Source organism: Anser brachyrhynchus (genome assembly GCF_964034855.1).
Source record: "Anser brachyrhynchus genome assembly, chromosome: 11".
Taxonomy (NCBI): domain Eukaryota; kingdom Metazoa; phylum Chordata; class Aves; order Anseriformes; family Anatidae; genus Anser; species Anser brachyrhynchus.
In genome coordinates, this window is record NC_137706.1 from 13422282 (window position 1) to 13444944 (window position 22663).

At 42.4% G+C, this 22663-nt stretch overlaps 1 protein-coding gene across 3 annotated transcripts in view; it reads right to left on the reverse strand.

The window, feature by feature from the left end:
* Positions 1-8062: 8062 nt before the first annotated feature.
* The window catches only part of CEMIP (cell migration inducing hyaluronidase 1), a 112478-nt gene continuing 97877 nt past the window's right edge, over positions 8063-22663 (reverse strand). For all 3 annotated transcript variants that reach the window (XM_080607438.1, XM_080607436.1, XM_080607437.1), the window contains exons 21-29: positions 21558-21738; positions 19614-19829; positions 18481-18692; positions 17825-18010; positions 16930-17134; positions 16103-16189; positions 15645-15802; positions 12655-12755; positions 8063-11813 (exon numbers count right to left, since the gene is read on the reverse strand). In XM_080607438.1, coding sequence (XP_080463564.1) covers positions 11686-11813; positions 12655-12755; positions 15645-15802; positions 16103-16189; positions 16930-17134; positions 17825-18010; positions 18481-18692; positions 19614-19829; positions 21558-21738 — 1474 coding nt within the window. In that variant the 3' untranslated portion in view covers positions 8063-11685. The remainder of the gene's footprint in view (positions 11814-12654; positions 12756-15644; positions 15803-16102; positions 16190-16929; positions 17135-17824; positions 18011-18480; positions 18693-19613; positions 19830-21557; positions 21739-22663) is intronic.

Below are 22663 nucleotides of genomic sequence, written 5' to 3' on the forward strand. Positions count from 1 at the left end.
TTCCCTTTTAAAACTCTTTGGGATCCTAGCACTTGTACTGGTACAGTGTTACATAATCAATGTTATTTTCTACTCATTTAAGAGACCCAAAGACAATATTATAGATTTGTATAAAAATATCTTCAAAAAGTTACTTGAGGTTGTTGATGTTCTAGAAGTAACCCAGCAGATGCTGGTTTTCACTGTACAGTGTTGTGCATTCAAGTCTCACCAGACTTCCAACAAAAGGTTTTTGTGGCTCTATAAGCAGGCAAAAGATACAGCCTTTACAATGAAGTTCAACAAGTAGGTTGGTGATTATATTTCTCCTTGTTCTTTCCTTCTTATTAAGTTCTGCACAGAGGTACGTGGAAAAACATCTGCTGTCCTCACAGCTAAACTTCTGCTGTTTTTCTCTACTCCATTTAGTTATTTCTCTGTTCTAGGGTTGTAATTAAGTTTTCAAGGTTATCGTTATATTTTAATCCAGCTGCCCTTCTCAGAAAAAAGCCAAACAACAGTTTGACAGTGGTACCGCACACGATGTGGTTGCATTTTGTAAAAAATTTCCGGTTGACAATATTTTGTCTGATAAAATACTGGAATGAATATCTGTTTTCTTTTTCAAGATAATCCTAATGTATACTGTTTGCCTTGTGTGTTCTACTGTGTGTGGGTTTTTTTGTTTTGTTTTGTTTTACTTTTTTTTCCAATTAAAATTCCAAGCTGGAAGAGAACAAGGGCATTTCCTATTTTTGGGGGCTTAACATCATCAAGCAAAGTAAGTAAGGAAGCTGACATTTAAATTAACAGGACAAGGACCTGGAAGACCTGAGAGAAGAAGCATATGCAATAGTTGAATCCTGGTGGTTGAATTTAGAACAGAACACCCTCACCAAAGACTACATCTTATTATTTAGGAGATGCAAGCAGTGTAAACATTGATTTCAAGAAGAGGAGAATTGCAGGTGCAGACCTGACTACATTGCTAAGGTTTACACATAACGATGTAATAAAGTTTAGTGCCATCAATTTAATATAAAAGCATTCCTATTACCAGTCTTTTATCTCTATCTGCTGCACAATCTTTTTCCTGCTAGCAAAAGATGCATAGGATTTGCAGTTTGCATTCCTTTTGCAGATTCTCTTTTAGTTTGTCCCTAACACCGTTCTTGCACTTGATTGTAGGTGAAGGACACGTTTTTAAAATTTAATCTTTAAGTCCATTATGACACACTTAGAAGTTCCCCAGCCAACAGGACTTCTGATACTCGCTTCTCAAAGCATTTCTCTTCTCTGAAAAGTCAGGTCAGCTTTGGCTTCAAAAAGACCCCACATTCCTGTCACTGCTTTTAAACTCTTTCAATTTTCTTTCAAAAAGGAAATCGTAAATTAAAATATCATTCCATTAAGATATGGAACAGCCTATTTTTTGTTTGATATTTGGCCACTGTTCTCTTGGGCTTTATAGTAAGGCTTGGGAATTATTTCCAGTCTTTCTGTGGCTCATTTCCTTTTCTATTTAAGGAGTAACAGTGCCTTCTTCAGAGTTTTCTTTGATTGCGTTGCATGTTTACAGCAATGCAAAGAGCCCATGCCTGGATGAGATGCATGGACATGCCTCTGTTTTTGCAAATACTTTTTCCATTAGTAGTGTAATACGTCTGATACTTAAGATTTCCATCCTACTGTGTGTGTTGCGATAATTTCATTTGATAATTCTTACTCTATCTGCATATCACTGTTTTCAGTCTTTCACACTGTCATTTTAACAGGGACAAGACTCTGGATTCAGTTTATGTTAAATTGCCAGGAGGTTAGAGCTGCTTGGATTCATTAGGGGAAAACACTCTGCTGTTTAATTTCCAATTAAAAAAAAATTCTGGCAATGCAACTTCTTGGACACACAATCTCAAGCACAAGAGGTTTGTGCACTGTGGATTCTGATTACTATTTAAAAGGTTGATGTAACACATTACAATCAAACGTTACACAGTGTACCAGATTTTATCCAAAGACAACTGGTTAATGCTTTGTTTCTTTCCAGTGTGATGCTACTTAATAGGCCAATGGTTTCACTATTGATACTGCTGTTAGTTGGGAATAAGGTATCGGTGTCATTGTAGCAATGGATTTTTCTAATATCAAAAGTAGGTCTGTTAACCATCACATAACAGTAAAAAATTCTAATAAAAGATTTTTGAAAAAAAAAAAAAGTTTTTTTGAAATGTTGGATGTTATTGTGGGAGGGGGAAATGGGATAGTTAAAGGAGCTGCAGCCTCCTTCCAGTTTTACTGGCAAAGGCCAGCAAATACATATTGGCAGAGCACATGAACTTGCTGTTAAGATAAGGATGGCCTTGGGTCAGGCACTGCTCCTCGCCTGCTGATCCCACACAGCTCTGCATTGTGTGATAACGACAGAGTCTTCCTGTCTTGTGAAGTACTGTAATTCATGCCATTTAGGGTGCCTTCAGATACTTCAGCTCTTAAACAGCAGCACTGGGGTGACCTCATCGAAATAGAGTCTTTCATCCTGTCATCTGAAATGAAATCTCACAAGTATCCAAAACAGTACATACTTCAAATTGCAGAATTCCTTTGTATGAACATCGTATTATTTATCCCACCTGTCATAGCACAGTGCAACCCTCCTGGCTTGCCATCCTTGATAGTCAGCTGTTGTCTTTCTGCTGCTGTAAAACACGTTAATAGCTATGTGAACTTTAGATAATTGCAGTTATAATAGGACGCAGTTGCCAGGGAACTTAGTGGAAGCGTAGATATGGAGGTGTTTTAGCACTTAATACAGCAGGTGAGTAGAGGATTTTGAAAACTGTAAGCGTTTAATGTAGGAGGTAGGTATTTTGTGATCTAATGAGCTGTGTAACCCAACCCAAAGGCCATGTTCCCTCCACCTTCCATCCTGTCTCCGCTCCTTCCCACCCTATTCCCTCATCACATCGCCATATAAGCCATATTGCTCGGTCTCAGATAACCCTAGTGGTGCAGAGCCTGAAATATATTTCAGTCACCTTAGTATTTGTGGCAGTAGTGATAAGCCAGGACAGTCTTACTTCCTGGGATGGGAAATCAACCTCAGGTTCATGAGAGCAAAAATGACACTCAAGAAATACCCAAATATTTAGTAGCAGCAGTTGAATATTGGAGACGTGCAGCAGAAATAAAAGCCAGATCAGCTGCACCAGTTCCCTAAGGTGCTGCTACCTACTCACAGACCCTTGGGCCTTAGATGGGGGACTGGCACTTCAGGAAACATCTCCGTCCTGTACTGTTCATTGCACACTTACACAAGAGAAGACAACCTCACTTTACACCCTTTGCCAAGGGAGGAAACGTTTATTTCTAAAGGGCTTTCTCCAGACCAATTCCCCGGTGAGCCCTTTCTCTGCTTCCTCATTGCAGGCCACTGCCTGTGTCCCACAATAGCTGCTGGCTGCTGTGATACGCCAGCTAGGACCCCAGCTCAGAAATCTCCACGTATTCGTGAAGTGATGGCGCTCCCCTGGGCTTTTGTTTCAAAGGGGACACACTGCCTGGACTCAGCTCTGTGGCAAAGAGATGGCTGCAGGGAGGGGCTTTTGAAGGTGCCGTTCGTGAGGAAGGCCTGCAAGAGGAAGGAAGGGTGTAGTTGCAGCGGTGGTTTCCCCACAGCCCTCCCCATCCTTTGGTCAGAAGGAAAGTGGTGTGACAGAACAGACCGGCCTCTGAGTCAGCGGATGGGACCATGGCCCATTGGTGATGCCGGCACTCATCGGGCCTCATCGCACCGGCCTTGTGTTCTGGTGGGAGGTGCGGGCAGGCTGGGCTGCACAAAAAGCGTGCTCTATGGGGAGCTGGTTCTTGCTGTCCGTGTGTGGGAGAAGCAAGGCTTTGGCACACTGTTGGCCTGTGAAGCTGAAAGGAGACCAGCCCTGCATCGCCTAGCTGTGAGCAGAACCGGTAACAAGCAGCTCTGTTCTTTGCTTGGCACTCAGAAGAGACTAAATATAAGCTTGTGACGCTCTGCTGGGAATATTACTGTCATGCTGGGATAAGAAAGGGTTTATTTAAGAGCAGAATCTCAGTTTTGGTGGTTTTTTTTTGTGTGTGTGTTTTTTCTTTTGGTTTATGATTCAACCCACCCCTCCTGCTAAAATAAATAATAAAATAAAATTTAAAAAAGGTAAAATAAAATAAAATAAAATAAGTAAAATAAAATAAAACAAAAAATGAAATAAAAAATAAAATTAAAATAAAATAAAATAAAATAAAATAAAATAAAATAAAATAAAATAAAATAAAATAAAATAAAATAACATAAAATAAAATAAAATAACATAAAATAAAATATTTAACAAAAAAGCCCGCCCCAAAGGCCCTTGCTGCCCTTCCCTCCCCCTGCAGGGCAGGGCTGGGCTGAGCAGGCCCCGGGCACCGCCCCGCGTCCCGCGCGCGGCCGGCAGGGGGCGGGCGCGGGCAGGCGGCGGGCGGGGCCCCGCGGCGCGGGGCGTGAGGCGGGCGCGCAGGCGCAGTTGGCCGTCAGCGCTTTGTAACCCCTGGCAACGCGCGGCCTGTGGGCCTGCGGGCGGCGCTGCGCGGCCGTGCGCTTCGTGTATTCAGCGTGCGTGGGCTCTGTTTGAATATATGCACCCAGCTGAGGGGCCTGGTTATTTTAGAGCTGGAGTAAAGAGTTGGATATAGTTGCCTGTATAGTTTGCTGTTAGTTCTGACGGCTGCATATATCATAGGAATACGCAGCCATGAACACTGCCTCGCACACAAATACATGTACACACACATCTTACGCAAGTATATGCTTAAAGGCACATACAGGTAAATAAACACAGAATCATAAAGGTTGGAAAAAACTTCCAAGATCATCTGGTCCAATCCATCACCCTACTTCCCAAAGTCACCCTATAAACCATGTCGCTAAGCACCATGTCCAACCTTTCCTTGGAACACGTCCAGGGACGGTGACTCCACCACTTCACTGGGCAACCCGTTCCAATGCCTGACTGCTCTTTCTGAGAAGAAACGTCTCAGAATTTCCAACCTAAACCCTAGCGCAACTTGAGGCCATTCCCTCTAGTCCTATCACTAGTTATCTGCGAGAAGAGGCCGAACCCACCCCCCCCCCCCCCCCCCCCCCAGCTCCCCACACTATCTTTTCAGATAGTTGTAGCGAGCAATAAGGTCTGCCCTGAGCCTTCTCTTCCCCAGATTAAACAGCCCCAGTTCCCTCAGCTGCTCCTCATAGGACTTGTGTTCCAGGCCCTTCATCAGCTTCCTAGCCCTTCTCTGGACACGCTTCAGGGCCTCGATGTCCTTCTTGTAGTGAGGGGCCCAAAACTCAAATACAGTACTCGAGGTGTGGTCTCAACAGAGCAGAGCACAAGGGGATGATCTGGCTATGCTATTCCTGATAAGCCCATTGACCCACCCTGCCCAGGTCCCTCTGCAGGGCCTTCCTACCTTCCAGCAGATCAAGACTTACCCCCAACTTGGTGTCATCTGCAAACTTTCTGAGGCTGCCAGTTTCTCCAGGAGAATACTATGGCAGGCCGTGTTAAAGGCCTTGCTGAAGTCTAGGTAGACTACGCCAACAGCCTTTCCCTCATCCACCAGGCAGGTCACCCAGTCATAGAAGGAGATGAGGGTGGTCAGGCAGGACTTGCCTTTCATGAGCTCATGCTGACTGGGCCTGATCCCCCCCAGTTGTCCTTCATATGTTGCGTGATTGCATTCAAGATGACCTGTTCATCACCTTTCCTGGCATCAAGTTCAGGCTGAAGTGCCTGTAATTCCCTAAAGACTCCTATACCTAAACATATATAAACATACCTTATACACACACATACATATACACATAGATATATTAGATATACACCCATGTACAAATACTGTATACACACATGCACATACACATATAATATACAAACACACGATTTGTACACATATCTTATACACGCATACACACAGACATCATAGAAGCACAGAATAGCTTGGGTTGTAAGGGACCTTAAAGTCCATCCGGTTCCAAACCCCTGCCATGGGCAGTGACACCTCTCACCAGACCACACTGCCCAAGGCCCCATCCAACCCAGCCTCAAACATTTCCAGGGATGGGGTATCCACAGCTTCTCTGGGCAACTTGTTCCAGTGCCTTACCGCCCTCATAGTAAAGATTTTCTTCCTTATATCTAAACGAAATTTCCCATTTTTCAGTTTAAAGCCACTACCCCTTGCCCTATTACTACATTCCCTGACAAAGAGTCCCTCCCCAGCTTTCCTGGAGGCCCACTTTACGCACTTGACGGTCTCCGCGGTGCTTTCTCTTCTCCAGGCTGAACAACCCCAACTTTCTCAGCCCATCCTCATCGGAGAGGTGCTCCTGCCTCTGATCATCCTCGTGGCTTCCTCTGGGCCTGTTCTATATGTCCATATCCTTGTGCTGGGGGCCCCAGAGCTGAATGTGGTGCTCCAGGTGGGGTCTCACAATAGCAGAGCAGAAGGGGAGAATCACCTCCCTCAGCCTGCTGACCATGATGCTTTTGATGTAGCCCAGGAGTCGTTGTAGTTGGCTTTCTGGCCTGCAAGCTCACATTGAAATTCTCATCAACCAGCACCCCCAGATCCTTTTGCTCAGAGCTGCTCTCAGTCCTTTCTCCGCCAAGCCTGTGTTTGTGCTTGGGATTGCCCCAGCCCATTGCAGCCTCTTGTACTTGGCCTTGTTGAACCTCAGGATGTTCACACAAGGCCCAACTCTGAGACCTGCCCAGGTCCCTCTGGATGGCGTCCCTTCCCTTCAGTGTGTCGACTGCACCACACAACGTGGGGTCATTCACAAACTTGCTGAGAAAGCATCTTAGGCTTGTGGGGAACAAAGAGACTGAGATGGGAGGGGGCCTCAGGTGGAGACGAGGTGGGAGGCCAGAAGGGGGGGAAGAGAAAAGGTGGGAAAAGAGTGAGACAAAGGTGAAGAAGTTGCCCTTGACTCCTTCCCACGTCATTGTAGCTAGACAAATCTTAAACGTTTCCTAAGCTGGGAGGCCTTGTGGGCTGTAGGTCCATGTCAAGGGCAACACACTTCTCATGTGGGTTTTGTCGCTGAGGGAAGGACTGTTGGTGCAAAATGGAGGAGCAGCAGGAGGGAGGGAGCTCGGGCATGTGGGCTGGTGCCCCTGGGGCAGCCTGGTAGCTCTCAGCATCGCAGCCCTTGATGCTATCACACTATTATATTAATTTATTTATATATATATTTTTTTTTTACCCTGCACTGGTCTGGTGTTGTGGATCAAGATTTCTGACTTTACTTTCAGCTCCCTCCCCTCCCCCCCTGTTTTTTTTTTTCCATGTAGTTGATCTTCAAAACATGATTGCATCAGTAATTTCAATCTGACATTAGTAGGCAGTGTGTGTTTTCAGTCTCCTGGCCTGGAGGAGTTATAACGGCAGGTGATGCCATAGGCTAGAGCAGAGGCCATATTCTCTAATGCACTACCTACCATTGTGGGATTTGGCTGATTAAAACTTGTGCTTGGATGTTAGAGATGCTGATTTCGATAACCTGAAAAAAAAAATCCCATTCCAGTTTTGAAGCCTCCAAATGCTTTACAGCAGAGTCTGCTCAGCTGGCACTGCCCCAGAGTGAAAAATTTACAGTCTAAAGGTCATATTTGATCTGATAGTGAGATTGTCATAAGCTTTAACAGCTGCTCACTACAAAACCTGTGTGTTTTATATATTATTTACATGTATATGCATACTACATGTTCACCCTATTTAACTAAGAAAATAAAATATTTTGTGAACAGGGAAACTAAGGAAGGTTTTTTTCTGTCTTTTAAAATAAGTAAGGAGCTGTGTACCTTGATGCAACAGGTCATGGATGGGGGGTTTCCACTCTAGACCTAGTGGCATTTTATCAGCCTTATTTTCTTAGCAAGCTACTAAGAAGTAAGCTAAGACATTCGAGGTGCAGTGGTCTGAATAAACTTGAGTTGGATGAAGGAGGAGATATTCCAGCAAATACCAGTTCACTCTTAGAGAGATACAGTGAAGAGACAAGAGGCAAAAATAAAATAAGAAATTTGCATTGAATATTTATTTTGATAAACATTGTGTACTCTGAACAACTACATGTTATTTCAGTTGTAAGCCACAATCTTTTGGAACCAATGTCCCAACAGCTCTTGTCACCATAAAACAGACAGTCAATGCATTACCACATTCTGCGGACATAGAGAGCTTTCAAGTGCAAAGCAGATTATCAGAAAAGCCATATTGCCGACCTCCTTAACAACCTAGGCAATGCTAAACTCCAGTAAAATGCTTCATATGTCTGCAATTTAGTTGTCTTAGTGCCATTGTAATAAATAAATAGAAAATATATCTTTTTATTGGAAAGTCTATAAGAAAATGTACAAAACACTGTACATCTAACTCCGAAAAAGGACCAGCTATTTCGGCAACAGGTAAAATAAGCATTTGAACAGATGAAAAAAAAAAAAGAGAGAGAGAGAAAAGAAAAACAAAACAGAACAAAACACTCAAAAAAAATCAAACATCCAAACAAGCAAACATCCAAACAAACAAAATCCAATCAGAAAAAATCATTCTGACAATGGCAACTGCATTGGCAAACTTGAGAACATTTGCAGTAATAAAACCTTATAAAGAGGATAACTGCAGCTTGTGCAGGGACTGTTAAAAGGATGTACAAAGTATAAGCAGTCAGTTAATTCACTAGTCAAAATGTGCACGTGTAATTTCTACAACAGTCAAAGATTGAAATCAATCGTATGGCACAAAACTATTGCTGACTGGTGATGGCATCAGGCTACGCTCTGCCTTCGGAGTAACACACTGACTTCATCCTATACACGTCAATGGGAGCCCTTTGCATTTCACGGGAGTGCCTGCCCCATTACACTCTGCTATGATGCTCTATTATCCCTCAGGCTTGCAGACTGCAGTGATCCTGTACTAAGTATTCACAGCATGAGACCCAGCCCTAGCTCCAAAACAGGCCCCATGTGGCAAGCTTTGCATGATACAATAAGCTACTTAAAAGGTTTCTTCTCTTAATAAGACAAGATTTTTCAGGAAAAAAAAATATCCTAGAGCCAAGTCTTATGATTTCACCCTGAGAATTCCAAAAACTGTAAAATCAGAAGCTACAGCTTTCACACAAATGCAGCATGCTCGTAGTAGCTGAAGAAACCAGTCTAGAGGACAGCCCATGTGGCATGATCCTCCCAGGTGTTTCCACGTGAATGGGAACCTCCAGTGACCCAGGGGAACAGTGCTCCACAGGGCGGGTATAGAAAACCAGATCCCAAACCAGGTACATTCTGAATCTCGCTTTCCTGCCCATGTCAAGTGCTCATGAAAGAAATGCTCATGGTTTGGTCCATCTCGTGGATGCGCGTATGCTCCACTGGTACAGGTGCAATTACATGATCAGAACTGCCTCAGCACCTCAGCATGGTGGAGATGCTCAGATAAACCAGCCTAAAACACTCAAGGGATTCTTTTTTTTTTTTTTTTCCTCAGTGTATTTGCTCAGCTTCAGGGATCTGGCTCTGTTTTGGCTACCAGAGAATGTCAGAGAAGTGATAATTGGATTGTCATGGTTTAACTGTGAGACTGACTTTTTTAGGGAATAGTTTGTGATTTGAGGGTGAAATCCCCAAACCATCATAAGACATTGAGAAAAAACAAAAACAACAACAAAACCCACCACTTTACTTGCCTTTTTAAAGTGTTGCCCATTTATTCTGGAAACAGCAGAAATGCCTAAAAATCAAAAATGACTGTGCTGCTCCTTCATTAACAGGCTCTTGTTCAGAAGCAAGGGAGGGACAGCTTGGATTATTTTTTTTTCTAAATACACATGACATTCAGCTAGTTCAAAACAACTATACAATAAGACTGAAAGGAACATTTCCAGTTTCAAAACCCAGGAGAGGCTGACTTTCAGAGCAATCGATCTAAAAAGTAGGGTCAGGGCTTACAGAATTCAGCATCAGCCCAGCTGTGGAATGACTCACTAGAATCATTGCTCCTTCATTCTAGTTACAAGACAGTCTTTTGGATACTGTGGGGGGAAAGAAAAAAAAAAAAAAGGAAAAAAAAAGTGATTTAGTTACCGAAGCTCTAATTAAACCAGAGCAAATTGAAGTAACTATCAGCAACAATAATTTCTGTAGCAATGTGGGCTGGGAAAGACAAATTAGGGAACAAACCCAGATGTTACTGGCAAAATTGGCAACTATATATGCTTTTCAAAGCTCATCATCCTCTCTCTAATTCCTCCTTATAACAGCCACAGGCTCTGCATATGCTTTCATGGCACTTCTGAGCAACAGGCGGAAATATCACTGAAGACTGGAAGTGCTTACAACAGTTTACAAGACAATCTTTAATTTCCCAGCTTCAAGAGATGTCCCCCCAGGAGTGCTGACTCGCACTCACCTGCCTTCTTTCCCCAGCTAGTGCTTTGAAGAAGAGGGGAAGGAGCCACAAGACATCCAACTAGTGTATGGGGATTCCCACTCTAATTCTTCAGCTTCCTGGTAAGACCTCAAAGACTTCTACCTCTGGCACCTTCCACCTAGATTTCATGCAGCTCTTCCAGGTGGTCAGACACGCCTGCCCTTAAGCCCGAGGATGTGGTGGGAAGGCAACACACAGCAGACCAGCCCACCCTGTTCCCTCCGACACCCCTGGAAAGATAAGGGCTGCTCACCCAGCTGTGGCTGAGCAACCCAAGTCCCAGTATCCCCAGCTGAAAATGGAAAACCTTGAACAGGATGCTGTCTTTGACTGGCTACCATAAACCTTCCAGATTGGCCCTGAACGTTATTATATGGAGGAACTGGATGCAAGAGGCTGAGAAAGTGTATGTGCTGAGTGACAGGTCTTTTCTTCCATCCTATGGCTACTTGATGAAGGAAGACCTCCTATTTGAGTAACCACTATTGAAAGCCCTGAATCCATATAAGAGAATCACAGTTTTCTGAGCAAGCAGAAAGATGTGGTTGCACCAATCTCCACTGGTGTTGCTTTATTTGCTCCTCTCTCCTCTATTCTCTGTCTATGTGCCATGGGTTAGTGTTTACAATACGGATCCCAAAGGGCTTGATCAGTTGTCACAGAAACTTTAGGGTAAATTCTTGCTGTCCAGTTATCCTAGCATCTAGGTAATCACTCAAATACACTCTTGCTGTCCTAGATTTTCAACCAGCCTTCGAAATGGCTAGTTACACCATGAAAAAAAAAACAAAACACAAGTGTTTGGACAATTTAGAGTCTGGTACAAACAATAATCTTCAGTGGCCTTTAGATTTAGAGCTGACCCTTTGAGAGACAGCACATAGTCTGTTGTGGGCGTGCTGATAAAACCAGCACCTTGTAAATCTGGTCAAACCTTGCTTAGTGACACGAGCATCAACATGGCATCAGTGAGCAAGTCAGCTGGTGAGGAGCTGATGATCACGGGATATGTGCTGATGACAGAGGAATGCGTTTCCGTCACATGTGGCCACTCTAGCTACTTACAGTAAGATTTCTTTTGAATAACAACAACAAGAAAATGCTACACTGCTGGAGCACGCTGGTGATGTGCCTGTCATGAACAGTTAGTAGTCCGTCCGACTGGGGGCAGTGCTGGCAGCCAGAAGGCGAGGTGTCATGTCCTCATAATTTCATTTTCTTCACCACAGGAATTGGCAGTGCTTGGTAGATTTTAGCCGAGTCCTCATTAGTGACCAGCTTCACCCAGACAGGACGGAAGCTGCCTTTGAATCCAACAAAAGCCATTTTTTCTGCAAAACAGAGCAAATACATTAGGAGTGCATCAGGGCTGGAAATAAACAGGGCCGCCAGTGTGTGTGGCTACACCCACATGGCTGGACGGATGCAGGTGGTCAAGAGCACAAATGTGCATGCAAACTTTGCCAATAATGCATTATCAAGATATTAAAAAATACTTTCCTGATGAAGCTTAATTAAAATTGCGTTTACGTGTTGAATGCTTGCATTAGTTAACAATAGCCCTTTTGTGACACATAGCAGAGGAGAAAGAGAGCAGGAAACCCCCTGTCAGAGCAGGCAGCTTGAGCTGTCTACTGAAGCTATTATCATTTCCATGGTGGTTATACTCAGGGAAAAAAAGCTTGCAGTTGTTGCTGATCAGAGCATTATGCACAAAGAACAACATTCTGGCGCAGTACGCGATACTTTGAAATCAAGACGCTTGATTTCAAGTTGGAACTTTGTTTCAGGAGAAAACCAGATAAAAATATTTGCAGACAAGTCAAAAAAATATTTTGGGGCATATAGTGAGGGAAAAAAGTCCAGTATTTCTATTGTTAAAATACCTCTTTATTTAAAACAAATCTGGAAGCCCTGGAATTCCTTTACTCTAACAGCAACTGCCAGGTCACTTTTCCATCTACAGTTTTAAACCAATTGCTGTTATCCAAATCTGCAGGGGATACAACCCTCCTGAATAAGTAACTGATGGCTCCCAGGATGTCTGAGCGCATGCTGATAGAAATAAGCAAGGCAAAGTTTAGAAGCAGAAAAAAAAAGTGCCTTTATGGGAACCATGGGAGGGGAATAGATCAAAGCATTGTTAGATCTGCATTTTTAAAAAGCAGTTACCTTTTAACCTAAAGCCCTCTCCTGCTCCAAGTTTCTCCAATACTTTAGTCCATGGTCCTCTTGAAATGAATCTTCCTTTAGACGTCACCAGCACTATAGAGCTGAAGGAAACAAAGCCATTTATAAACAGATGAAGAGTTAGAAAACAGTCCTCGCTTGTCTGGCTTGAGCCTGTGTGACTCAAAGACACCCATGAACTACAGTGGTTTCTGCCTTAATGGCTTTTGTCAAAGCTAAAATCTTAGTCATATGTTCACTTTTCCAATCATGCAAAACCCATTAGGAAACAGATGGAATTTGCCTTTTTTTTCTTTTTAATACACTGGTTTCTAGGGTGGTTCAAATGTTTCCAACCAGCACTTCCATCCTGCTTTGCTCGGAAAGGAACATGCTCTCCCTGGGATGTTCATTGCAAGTCTCAAATAATCTGTCGTCTTAGATTTTTTTTTATTATTGTCCTACTTGCGTAAGTTTTTCACCTAAAAATTTCTCGGGGTCCTTTACAAATGCAAAGTGATAAACAAAAGACTTGAGTTAAGTACTTTAAACTAGTACAAATCTGCAAGCACTTGGATAAAACTCAGTAACCAACTGGGCTTAATTCTAAAAGTGTAGAATAAAAATCGGAATTAAATATGAAGGGGTAATCATACAGAGAAAATTGTCCAGAGCGGAGCACAGGCCACTCAGGGAAGTTAACTCATTACTTCCATACAAGATGCACGAACACCTCCAAGGGTTATCTCAGAGCACATCAAGGAAGAGCAGTACACTTCAGTGAGCTCGGTGGAAGTTTGCTGCTACGTTCAGTGGGGCTGGGATGCCATTCTTGCTCAGCTCTTAATTAAAGCTGCATGGCAGAATAATTGAGCAAACACTTGGTCAGATTAAATAATTTCATTCCACCTTGCAGGGTTTCCATGAATGAAGCTTTCCTGACTCAACTGGCTCTCAACTGATAGTCTTGCTGGGTCTGCTTTCCTGCATCACAGTGGACACAAGTCGCTAAAATTAATTAGGCAGCAGCTCCTGCAGAGCTCAAGCCCTGAGCTACTGCGTGCCGTAGTTACATCCTAACACCTCAGCTGGAACTGAAACTGTTCAGGGGAAAACAGCAGTGGATGGTGGCAAAGGAAAAAGAGAAGCAGAGGAGTTAAGAGTCATCAGGTCTTTTCCTAAAATAAAACCGAGGTGTTAAAATCCACCAGTGCTTACAAGAATGGATTGAGCCTTCAGGCTGGTTTTTGACTACTTTGTGCATGCTGAATCGCTTCTTTTTTCTATTTGGTAAAATCTTTAGTTTCTATTAAGCCTTTTCTGCTATGGAAGTTTAAAATAAATTAAACAGATGTTTTGTTTTTTTACCCCTGGGAAACTCATCAGAAAAAAAAAAAGGATGTATTAAAAAAAAAGAAGTAATTTGGCCTGTAGAATGTTCTTTAAATGAACCAAGAGGCATGTCATTGCTAGAAACAGCTCTTCTCACATCCCCAGAGCTATAAACGTATTTAAAAGTTGTTCTAGGAGTATCATCATGGGAGGCTGGCTAGGTGTTTTGGGTGGTGGAGCCTCCTCCCCTCTGTGAGCACCACTTTTCTGTACAGCTCGTGCTCTGCACCGCAGAGGGGGAATGGTGACAAGAAGCTGCTGGCTGTACGGTCCCTCCTTCTGTATGGTGGCTGCATCCAACTGAACAACACCCTCACTCAACAAACGGATGAACAATGGTTGTAGGTGAAGTCTTTGTCTGATCGGAATGGAAAGGCTGGGAAAGCTTTTGGTGAAATGAGGAGAAGAATTTGAGGGTTTAGCCCTTGCAAGCACACGCAGCTGAGTGAGACCCAAGAGCTGCTGACCAAGTTGGATCCAGTTCCAGTCTTAACCCTAACACTAATCCTAATCCAGTTCCAATACTAATCAAGAGAAGACAATGAGGCTCAGATAGACTCAAATGCACTTAAAGCCTAATTACAATTCAATCTTCTAAAGTAAGAAAGAATCCAGACAGCAGGGTTCAGTGGGGATAGAGAGCGGACTTTTTACAAAGGAGGATGATGGTTTCTGTGAAATGTCCTATTTTATTTTTTTTAATGAAAGAAAAGTGAGCAACTACTATACTTCTCTACAGTAACTACTTGATGTGGTTTTTTTGCAACCTTTAGGACTATTTAAGACAGTAGAAACACTTCTGCATCCTCATTCATGGCACCCTGCTGAAACTTCCCCCCAGGGCTCTATAATAAATCCTAGAAAAATAGCCTGTTGATCTGCCCACAGATTGCTCATCAGCAAAGCAATCATATTTGTATTAAATGTTAGGTACCGGATTTCAAATCAAAATAGGCTTAATAACAGGGAAGTATATTCATTTCCCCGTAGCTCTCTACAAACCAGCATAGGAACAAACCCTTCACATAACAGGTTTCTGATGTTACCTTTACTATTCCCACAGACAAACCCACTGTCCTCCAGGATGCAAGAGCATTCCTTGGGTACTTACCACCCACTTGCAAAACTCTGCATTTCTGTCTCCCCATGTTTTAAAAATAAAAGCATAGAGACCTTAAGTATTGGCAGGAAACGTGCAAAGAGGAATGCATTTTATTAGTGGGATTTTCTGCTATTTGAGAGAGTGTGCAGGCAATAGAAAAATGTAAACTGTGCACATCTGTACCGATAAGTGCTGAGTTTATTCTTGAATTTAAGCCTGCAGTTTATCTGTAACCCACCACATAAATGTGGATCTGCAGTTTATTAATCAAATGTAGCTCTGCAGCTTATCAGAGGCTTGATCTGTTCCTAAATCACAGTCTGCATCTTTCTGCAGCCTGGATGTCCTGCGCACATTTGGACTCTGTTGGAGTCAGCAGGTACAGAAACACATTGCTAGCCCAGTCAGTCTGGCCCGTGTTAGGTGACTAAAGCCACAAAAAAGATGTGTTGTACAGCATTCTTGTACAGAATTGCCTTAGTAACAGCAGATTACTCACTGATCTTTGATGTTGTTGACATAGTTTTCTATCTGTGCTGGGATTCCTTGTAGAATTGAATTCTTGAATGTTACTCGGTCAACCACTTTCCCATGATGTCCATCAATCACAATCAGTTGAATGCCCTCATCGGTGAGGAAAAACCTTACACCATCAACCTGTGTGGAGGGTAAGGAATATTCTTGGTTTGTTGAAGAAACACAAATGCAAAACATTCATCTCTAAGAAGCACTGATAGTGTTGAATCAGGGGACTGCTCATTATATCAAAGGGCAGAATTCCAGATCACTGAGGTCAAGCTGTCCTGCTTTTTGCTTTTTTTTTTTTTTTTATATACAAAGCAAAAGTGACCCAAATCTAATTATTCATGGTAACATCATAAGCAAGTTTTCCACAAAAATGAAGCAAGTATCTTAGATATCTTTATGAGACAAAGTTCACTGGGATGACCTGCTTACCTCAATGTATGCAAAGTCGTCCTTTAGGTGGAAGTACTGTTTCTTATAAGTTTCTATCTTCACTTCCAGTAGGTGGTCCTTTGTTTTCTGTTTATTAAAAAAAAAGTTTCTGATGAGGATTTCCAATACCCGAATGCTGAAAACATTTTAAACCTCAAAATTCAATCAGCAAGAAAGCTACATAATAAGCTGTGACTTGCCAAATTGCATTGCTAATGAGACTGGGCACAATGGTAACCTCTCTGCTCACCCTGCCAGCATCTAAATTGTTTCACCAAATGGCAGAGCTTAAGTGATTCTCACTTTGCAGAGCTGATACATGATTCTGTGAGGCTTTGCTATGCATTCTTGCTTCAAGGGTGATGAGTGGAAAACAAAACAAAATAAAACAGAAAAATATCCCCCTCCTTCGCTCAGAACCAGACTGGACAGGATATAGGAGACAAAGTGTTGTGCAAAGTCCTTTATATGAATGAGACACAGCTGAGCAGTTCCCTCTGTTCTTACAGCCTGGAGGGGCCGGAGGCCAGGCAGGCATACTTGCCTCTCTCCAACAGCACATTCCCTGGACCAATCATCACTTTTTACCCTGTGCTTTTACACACAGCTTCAGCTGAAGTCATGAACAGCTCTGTCCTTTGAGGACCAATGCGCTCTGCACTTGAAATAATCTGTTTCATATACCTTTGCATGCCTGGTCCGTTTCAGAAAATTAGGCTCGTGATAACCTGAGTCCGGTACAGTCTTTCCATGACTATGGGAACAATATGTGCCAGAACTACAGATTTACAATGACAATAATTCTGTGATAAGAAAAACTACTTTACCAGCTGTGCACTTGATAGCTTCTTAGGCATTGGCACTTCTACTATGGGCGTCTCAATGTACTTGGGATAGGCCGTGGCTTCACAGTCACTGATACCAGCGTGCTTTGGAATCACAGCTTTGATCCTTATTCGTTCACAGCCCTTGACAGAGCAGAAAGCAAATCTCTCCTTCTCATTTTGAGCTTTAAGTTTCAGAAACAGCAGCCTGTGGATAGGAGAGAAGAGTGAAGAGCATACTTCAGCATTCTGTGCAAAATATGACAAAAAGTCCCATTTTTAACTCTTTCCTAATGCTTTGTAATAATGCATGTTGCAAACCCTCAGTCTGCAAATTATAATGCAAATTACATGCAATTAAATTGATGCATCTCAGAAATTGTTTGGGGAGGTCAGGAAAATTAAGACAGAGATTAGCTGACACCTGAACTACCTTACAGCTCTATTTTATAATGTTCATTTACACAGAGAGATAAATGGTTTTTATTTTATGTTTCTTTCTTTCTTTCCCTTTTTTTTTTAATTTGTTAAAAGAAAACAACAGACTTCACACTACTGGTTCCTGTGCATCCCTGTCTTAGTATTTATAAATGGTTGCTGTTCAAAACAAAAAGGGTTGGGTGTGTCTCCAGTTCAGTGCTATGGTCTGCACTTTACTTTTTTTTTTTTTTCCTAATTTGTATTCACTTGGCAAAACACTTCCCAGAGTAGCTGGCAGTGCAGCACAGCCTATGAATGACTGGCAGCTGTGGGAGTCCCAAGAAAATTAAATGCTGGTCACATTCCCAGAAAGAATTCCTGGTTTTGTTGTGATCCCTGCTAATGGCATTAGCCAAAAGGCTCATGATTTCAGCAGCTTTCTCAACACTGTCCAAATAAGTAAGGGTCATTTCCTTACCCAGTGTCCTCATCCCAGTAGTAGTATCCCTTGCTAGGATATCTGTACTCCAGTTTCTCCATTTGAGAGGTTCTATAGAAGGTTCCAGTTTTGTATGTTTTCTTCAAGAGACGATTGTGAATGTCTGACAGAATGGAAAATGTTGTCCCTCTAGGATAACAAAACCCTACTTGGATCCAGTCATTCCTAAAATAGCAAAGACCCAAATTATAACAAGTTGACACATGACTATTATTTTCCTGGGCATGTTAAAAGCCAATTTAAATAATTCACTCTGAAATGTAACTTATTTTTTTCATGGCCAGTTAAAATTTTAATGACTTGTGATGAATGAATGCCATGTAAATTAGACACAACATCCATGGGTTAGTTGTGCAGTGGGGGTCAGATCCGCTCTTGACTCCTACACCTCCAACTTCTATGCACCGGGAATGAATTAGCTCTAGGCTTCTAAAAACGAATAGTGTTATCTTCCAGGGCTTCCCTGGGGAGGAAACAGGAATCTAAGATGTCAGATGGAAAGATGGTGAAGTCAATGGACTTCCTGGAACAAGCATGTTCATTCTGGAAGAGTTCATGAGGCGATGAGCTCACCCATTAAAAATATGCAGTTACATTATTGAGCTGGAATGTTGGAATTCAGTTGGATCACTCACTTGTTGAAGTTGATGAGCCATATGGCCAGCTCTTCAGGGGCTGTCTTGTCCCAGTGGATGGTGTAGCCTTTCCTCAGAGTTATAACTGGCTGATACTGCTGGTAATGAGTGCTTTTGCTCAAAGCCCCTTCCAAGTAGAGTGGGTGATTGTGGTAGTCATTTTTTATTATTTTCATTTTGAGGTTGGCTGGCTTGTAGGCTTGGATGTAGATCTAGATGAGAGAAAGAATGAACTACAGTAAAACATTAAAGTCCCAGCTACTTAATAGCTGTGAACTTGTGTGAGGCCTGTGACTTCAGCAGTGACCTGTATGACATACATTTATACCTGTATATTCAGTTTCTTCAGCTTCTTTTTCACTTTTCAACAAAATAATTTTCAGGAAAAAAAAAAAAAGATAATTTCCTTGTCCACTGAGTTCAAGAGTGTGTGCCAGTTAAGGCTACAGGCAGGCCTACAGTCGGGCTGAAGTATTCCACAATGTTAGTGGCAACCCTTGGCTGTGGGATGTCATCTACCTCAGACATCTGACTTCTGTTAAACAAGGACCCTTCTGTCTGGATTTCAGAAGCAGGAAAAACAGCTCAGTGGTTATGAATTGATTTTAGTGGCCCTACACTGAAAAAAAACAACACTTGCAACACCTAAGACAAAAAAAAAGGTGCTACTCATGAGAGGAAAGTAAGGGCTCTCTCCCGGCAGTGGGGTGAGGAGCTCGTGTGGTAGGAAGAATGGTTTGTGGTTACACAACAGGATGAAAGATCATGAGAGCTGAAGCCTAATTTTGACTCCTCAGCACACTTCCCATAGCACTGTGGGTAACATTTCCCGCCATTAAACAAGGGAAAATAACCTTCCCCTACCCAGAAACCAGTACATTTGGGAATATCAATCTGTTAATGCTTGTGGAGTTCTCACAGGACTTCAGGTAAAATTTGTTTCAGTTAACAGTGAAGGCCAAAGCATCTGAGCAAAAGCCCAATATCGTCACCTTCAAAACCACCTGTTCACACATGCAGTTAAGTCCTGGGCACCCCGAAGAAAGTCAGTTTCTAAAGGTCAAGATGTACAGTGCCAAGAGAATTAAAATAAGTATAAAGTGATTACAAAACTGCAAAGTTAGCAACTTTACCTGTGCGTAGTGTCCACTGCAGATAGAACCTCTCCAGTCGGGCACATCGATGCAGTCAGGGTGTTTGATTAGCCAGTTATCTTCTTTTATCAGGTATGAGCCTGGATATTCAGACACAGAGCCATCTACATCATGAAAAACTGATGTTTTATCACCATCCATATCCAGATCATTGAACCAGGGTCCAGGTTCTCCAAAGAAGACCCTTGAGGTAATCTAAACAAAACAGTGAAACACATTTATGTCACCAAAAAGGAATTAATCAGTTAAAGTACAAAGCAAAGGACAGCTGTGGTCACTGACACGGCTCAAAGGACCCATTTTCTGACTTTATTTGGTTTTAGAAAACAGCTTGGACAAGAAATATTGTTGAGTTTGGGGGTCAAGTTGTGCACGTAGAAATCAGCGTATGCATTAATAACATCATTCTTTAAACAGCCACAGATTTTTGGCTGTTCAGCTTGAGATATTGTAAGCTTGATATTCAGTGGCCCTGAAGCTCCATGCCTCCAGATGAAGTTTGGAGTTCCAGGTGTTCTGGGATAACAGTTCTGTGCTAATAAAACTATGAGCTTCTGAAATAGGGCATCCAAAGCTGGAAACAACGAAATCATTTTCAGCTCAGTTGGTCCTGTTAGTTGGCAGGAACATCAGTGTCATTTGGTACAGGAACATTGGGATTTTCCCCCTTTACCTGCACACTGCCTCTTCATTAAGTCTGAAGTCTGAATAGAGATGGGTCGTGCTCTTTAAAGGTGTGTCTGATTTGTCAGACAGAGCAGACACAGATTTTCCTGCTGACCCTGGGGGAAAGGCTAAAATAACCCAAACTGCAGCCACAGTAATGAAGACTTGTTTTAAAATTCTGGAGGAAGGTTCAGGAGACAGGACAATTTCACTATAGCCACTTCACTTGTTGTCCACTAATACATTTTTAAGGTTCCAAAGCCACATAAAGTCATAATGATGCTGGGAACAATCAGTGACCTCCCTTGGGAAATGGCTGCTCGGGCAACTTCTGACATATTTTTATCCAGCATAAATAAATGTCATGTCACCAGCCTGCTTGGTGCAATGTGAGAGAGAGACCTACCAACACTTCTGGGGGAATTTTGCCTTTCCCATCCCATTTGGCACAAGGATCACTAGTCAGCACTTTTCCTGACACACGAGCAAGTTTGCTAACTTTTTGAAACTTAAGCAACCCAAATAATTTCAGTCCCAACCACTTTATTTATTTGTTGGTCATGTTTGGCAGTTGGATTTAACAGCTGCTAGAGGTGAACATCAGCAACCAGTTAGCACATATTTGTGCAAGCAAATACAAAAATAACTAAATCACAGACCCCAGACCAGGTTCAGACCAGCACCCAGAAGTTCATGTTGTAATTCAACATTTGGCAGCCACATTTTGGCTGGATTCTGCTTTCATTTATGTCTGCAGAACTGGAGTCCATGGATTTACTCTGGTGTGCAGGGCTGCACAATTATCCAGCATCTGCTCAGTTTCACTGGCTGTTTCCCAAAATTAGTATTTGTTGCTTCTAGGCGAGTTAGACCTTCCACAACAGACTTCCCTCTGTTCTTTAATATTATACCTGTGTTGAAAATAAGGGGGCAGATTCTTCTCCCTAATTCACCAGTTTCTGAGACATACAGAAAGGAAAGTGATTTTCACTTGAATGTCACTATTTTTTTGATACTGATGCCTACTTCTGTTTTGCTGCAAACTCGATTTGCTTGTTATTTCACCCACCCAATTTCCTCTCTCTCAGATGTCATTCTCTTTTTTAAATTTGTGGCAAAGACAACAGGCACCTCCTGCAGATCTAGTGTTTTTTTGTTTTGTCTTGTTTTTTTTTCCCAAAGGCTGTTACACCCTTTTTGCCCACAACCCTGTTTCCAAGCCAACTGTCAAAGGCCTTACTGGGAAGGATAACTCACAGGGACATCTTCAAAATGGATGTCGGTTACGTTGTTGTTGGGGCAGCTCTGCCAGGCGTTATTGAGCCTGAAGGCTAAGGCACTCGTGTGCCGGCCGTCAAGGGCAGCAAATTTGCGGAAGGTGCAGTTCTGGACGTTGATCGGGCCATCGTAGAACTGAATCCCTCGAATGGGAAAGTTCCTAAAACAGATTTGGAGGAGACAGAGACATGGTCATGACATGAGCATGAGGTTGAGAATGCATTCTAGACATGGACAGTCCCATAGCACTTGATTCTCAGCTGCTATCATTTTCCACAGCCCGTAGGATGACTCCTGAGTTAATGTTTTGGAAGAGAAGGGATTTCCCTGCTTTTTAGGTCTGTGAAGTCTTCTTAATCTTGCAAGTTCATCTCAAGTTCGCTCATGTCTGAGACAGATCATCTTTATTTAGTCTGTACTTCTCAAGGGAAGGAACTTAGAGCCGTGCCAAGGCATTGAACTAAAAATGAATAAATCCGTGTGTGCTATCACAAATGAGTTCTGCAGCAGCGAAACCTGAAACTCCTCAGATCTGCACAGACTCCTTGGGCTGAGTAACAGTAGGGCTAGAAGAAGTCCTACCACATCTTTCAGAGAAACAGTGCAACTTAATTGCAGTAAAAACAGATTTGAAATCGAGGAAAGATCTCACCGATAAGGTTGAAAACAGTTGAGAGGGCACAAACCAATGAAACTTTAAAAGCTTTTTCTGATACCAGCTGCAAAGTAAAGATAACCCTATTTTCATGCTGATTAACTGAATGTGATGTTTAAACTCCTTAAGAGGCTAAGATGATATTTCATATTTCACTTATAATAAATCACAATTTGATCCCTTTCTCATATGAATGGTTTCCCTTCGAAACCCTGTTTCTGTGGCAAGTTCATACTTCTGTCACTGAGTTTCTGCACACAATACTTAAGACAATAGATGCCCACATATTTATATATAAAGGATATTAGAAGAAGAGCCCTAGTAGAGTAGCTTTTCATTATTAGTATGGCTAACAATAAACCTGCTGCATCACTACCAACAGGCAAAGTTGAGACACATAGAATGGCAGAAAAATATCTGTTGAGATGTT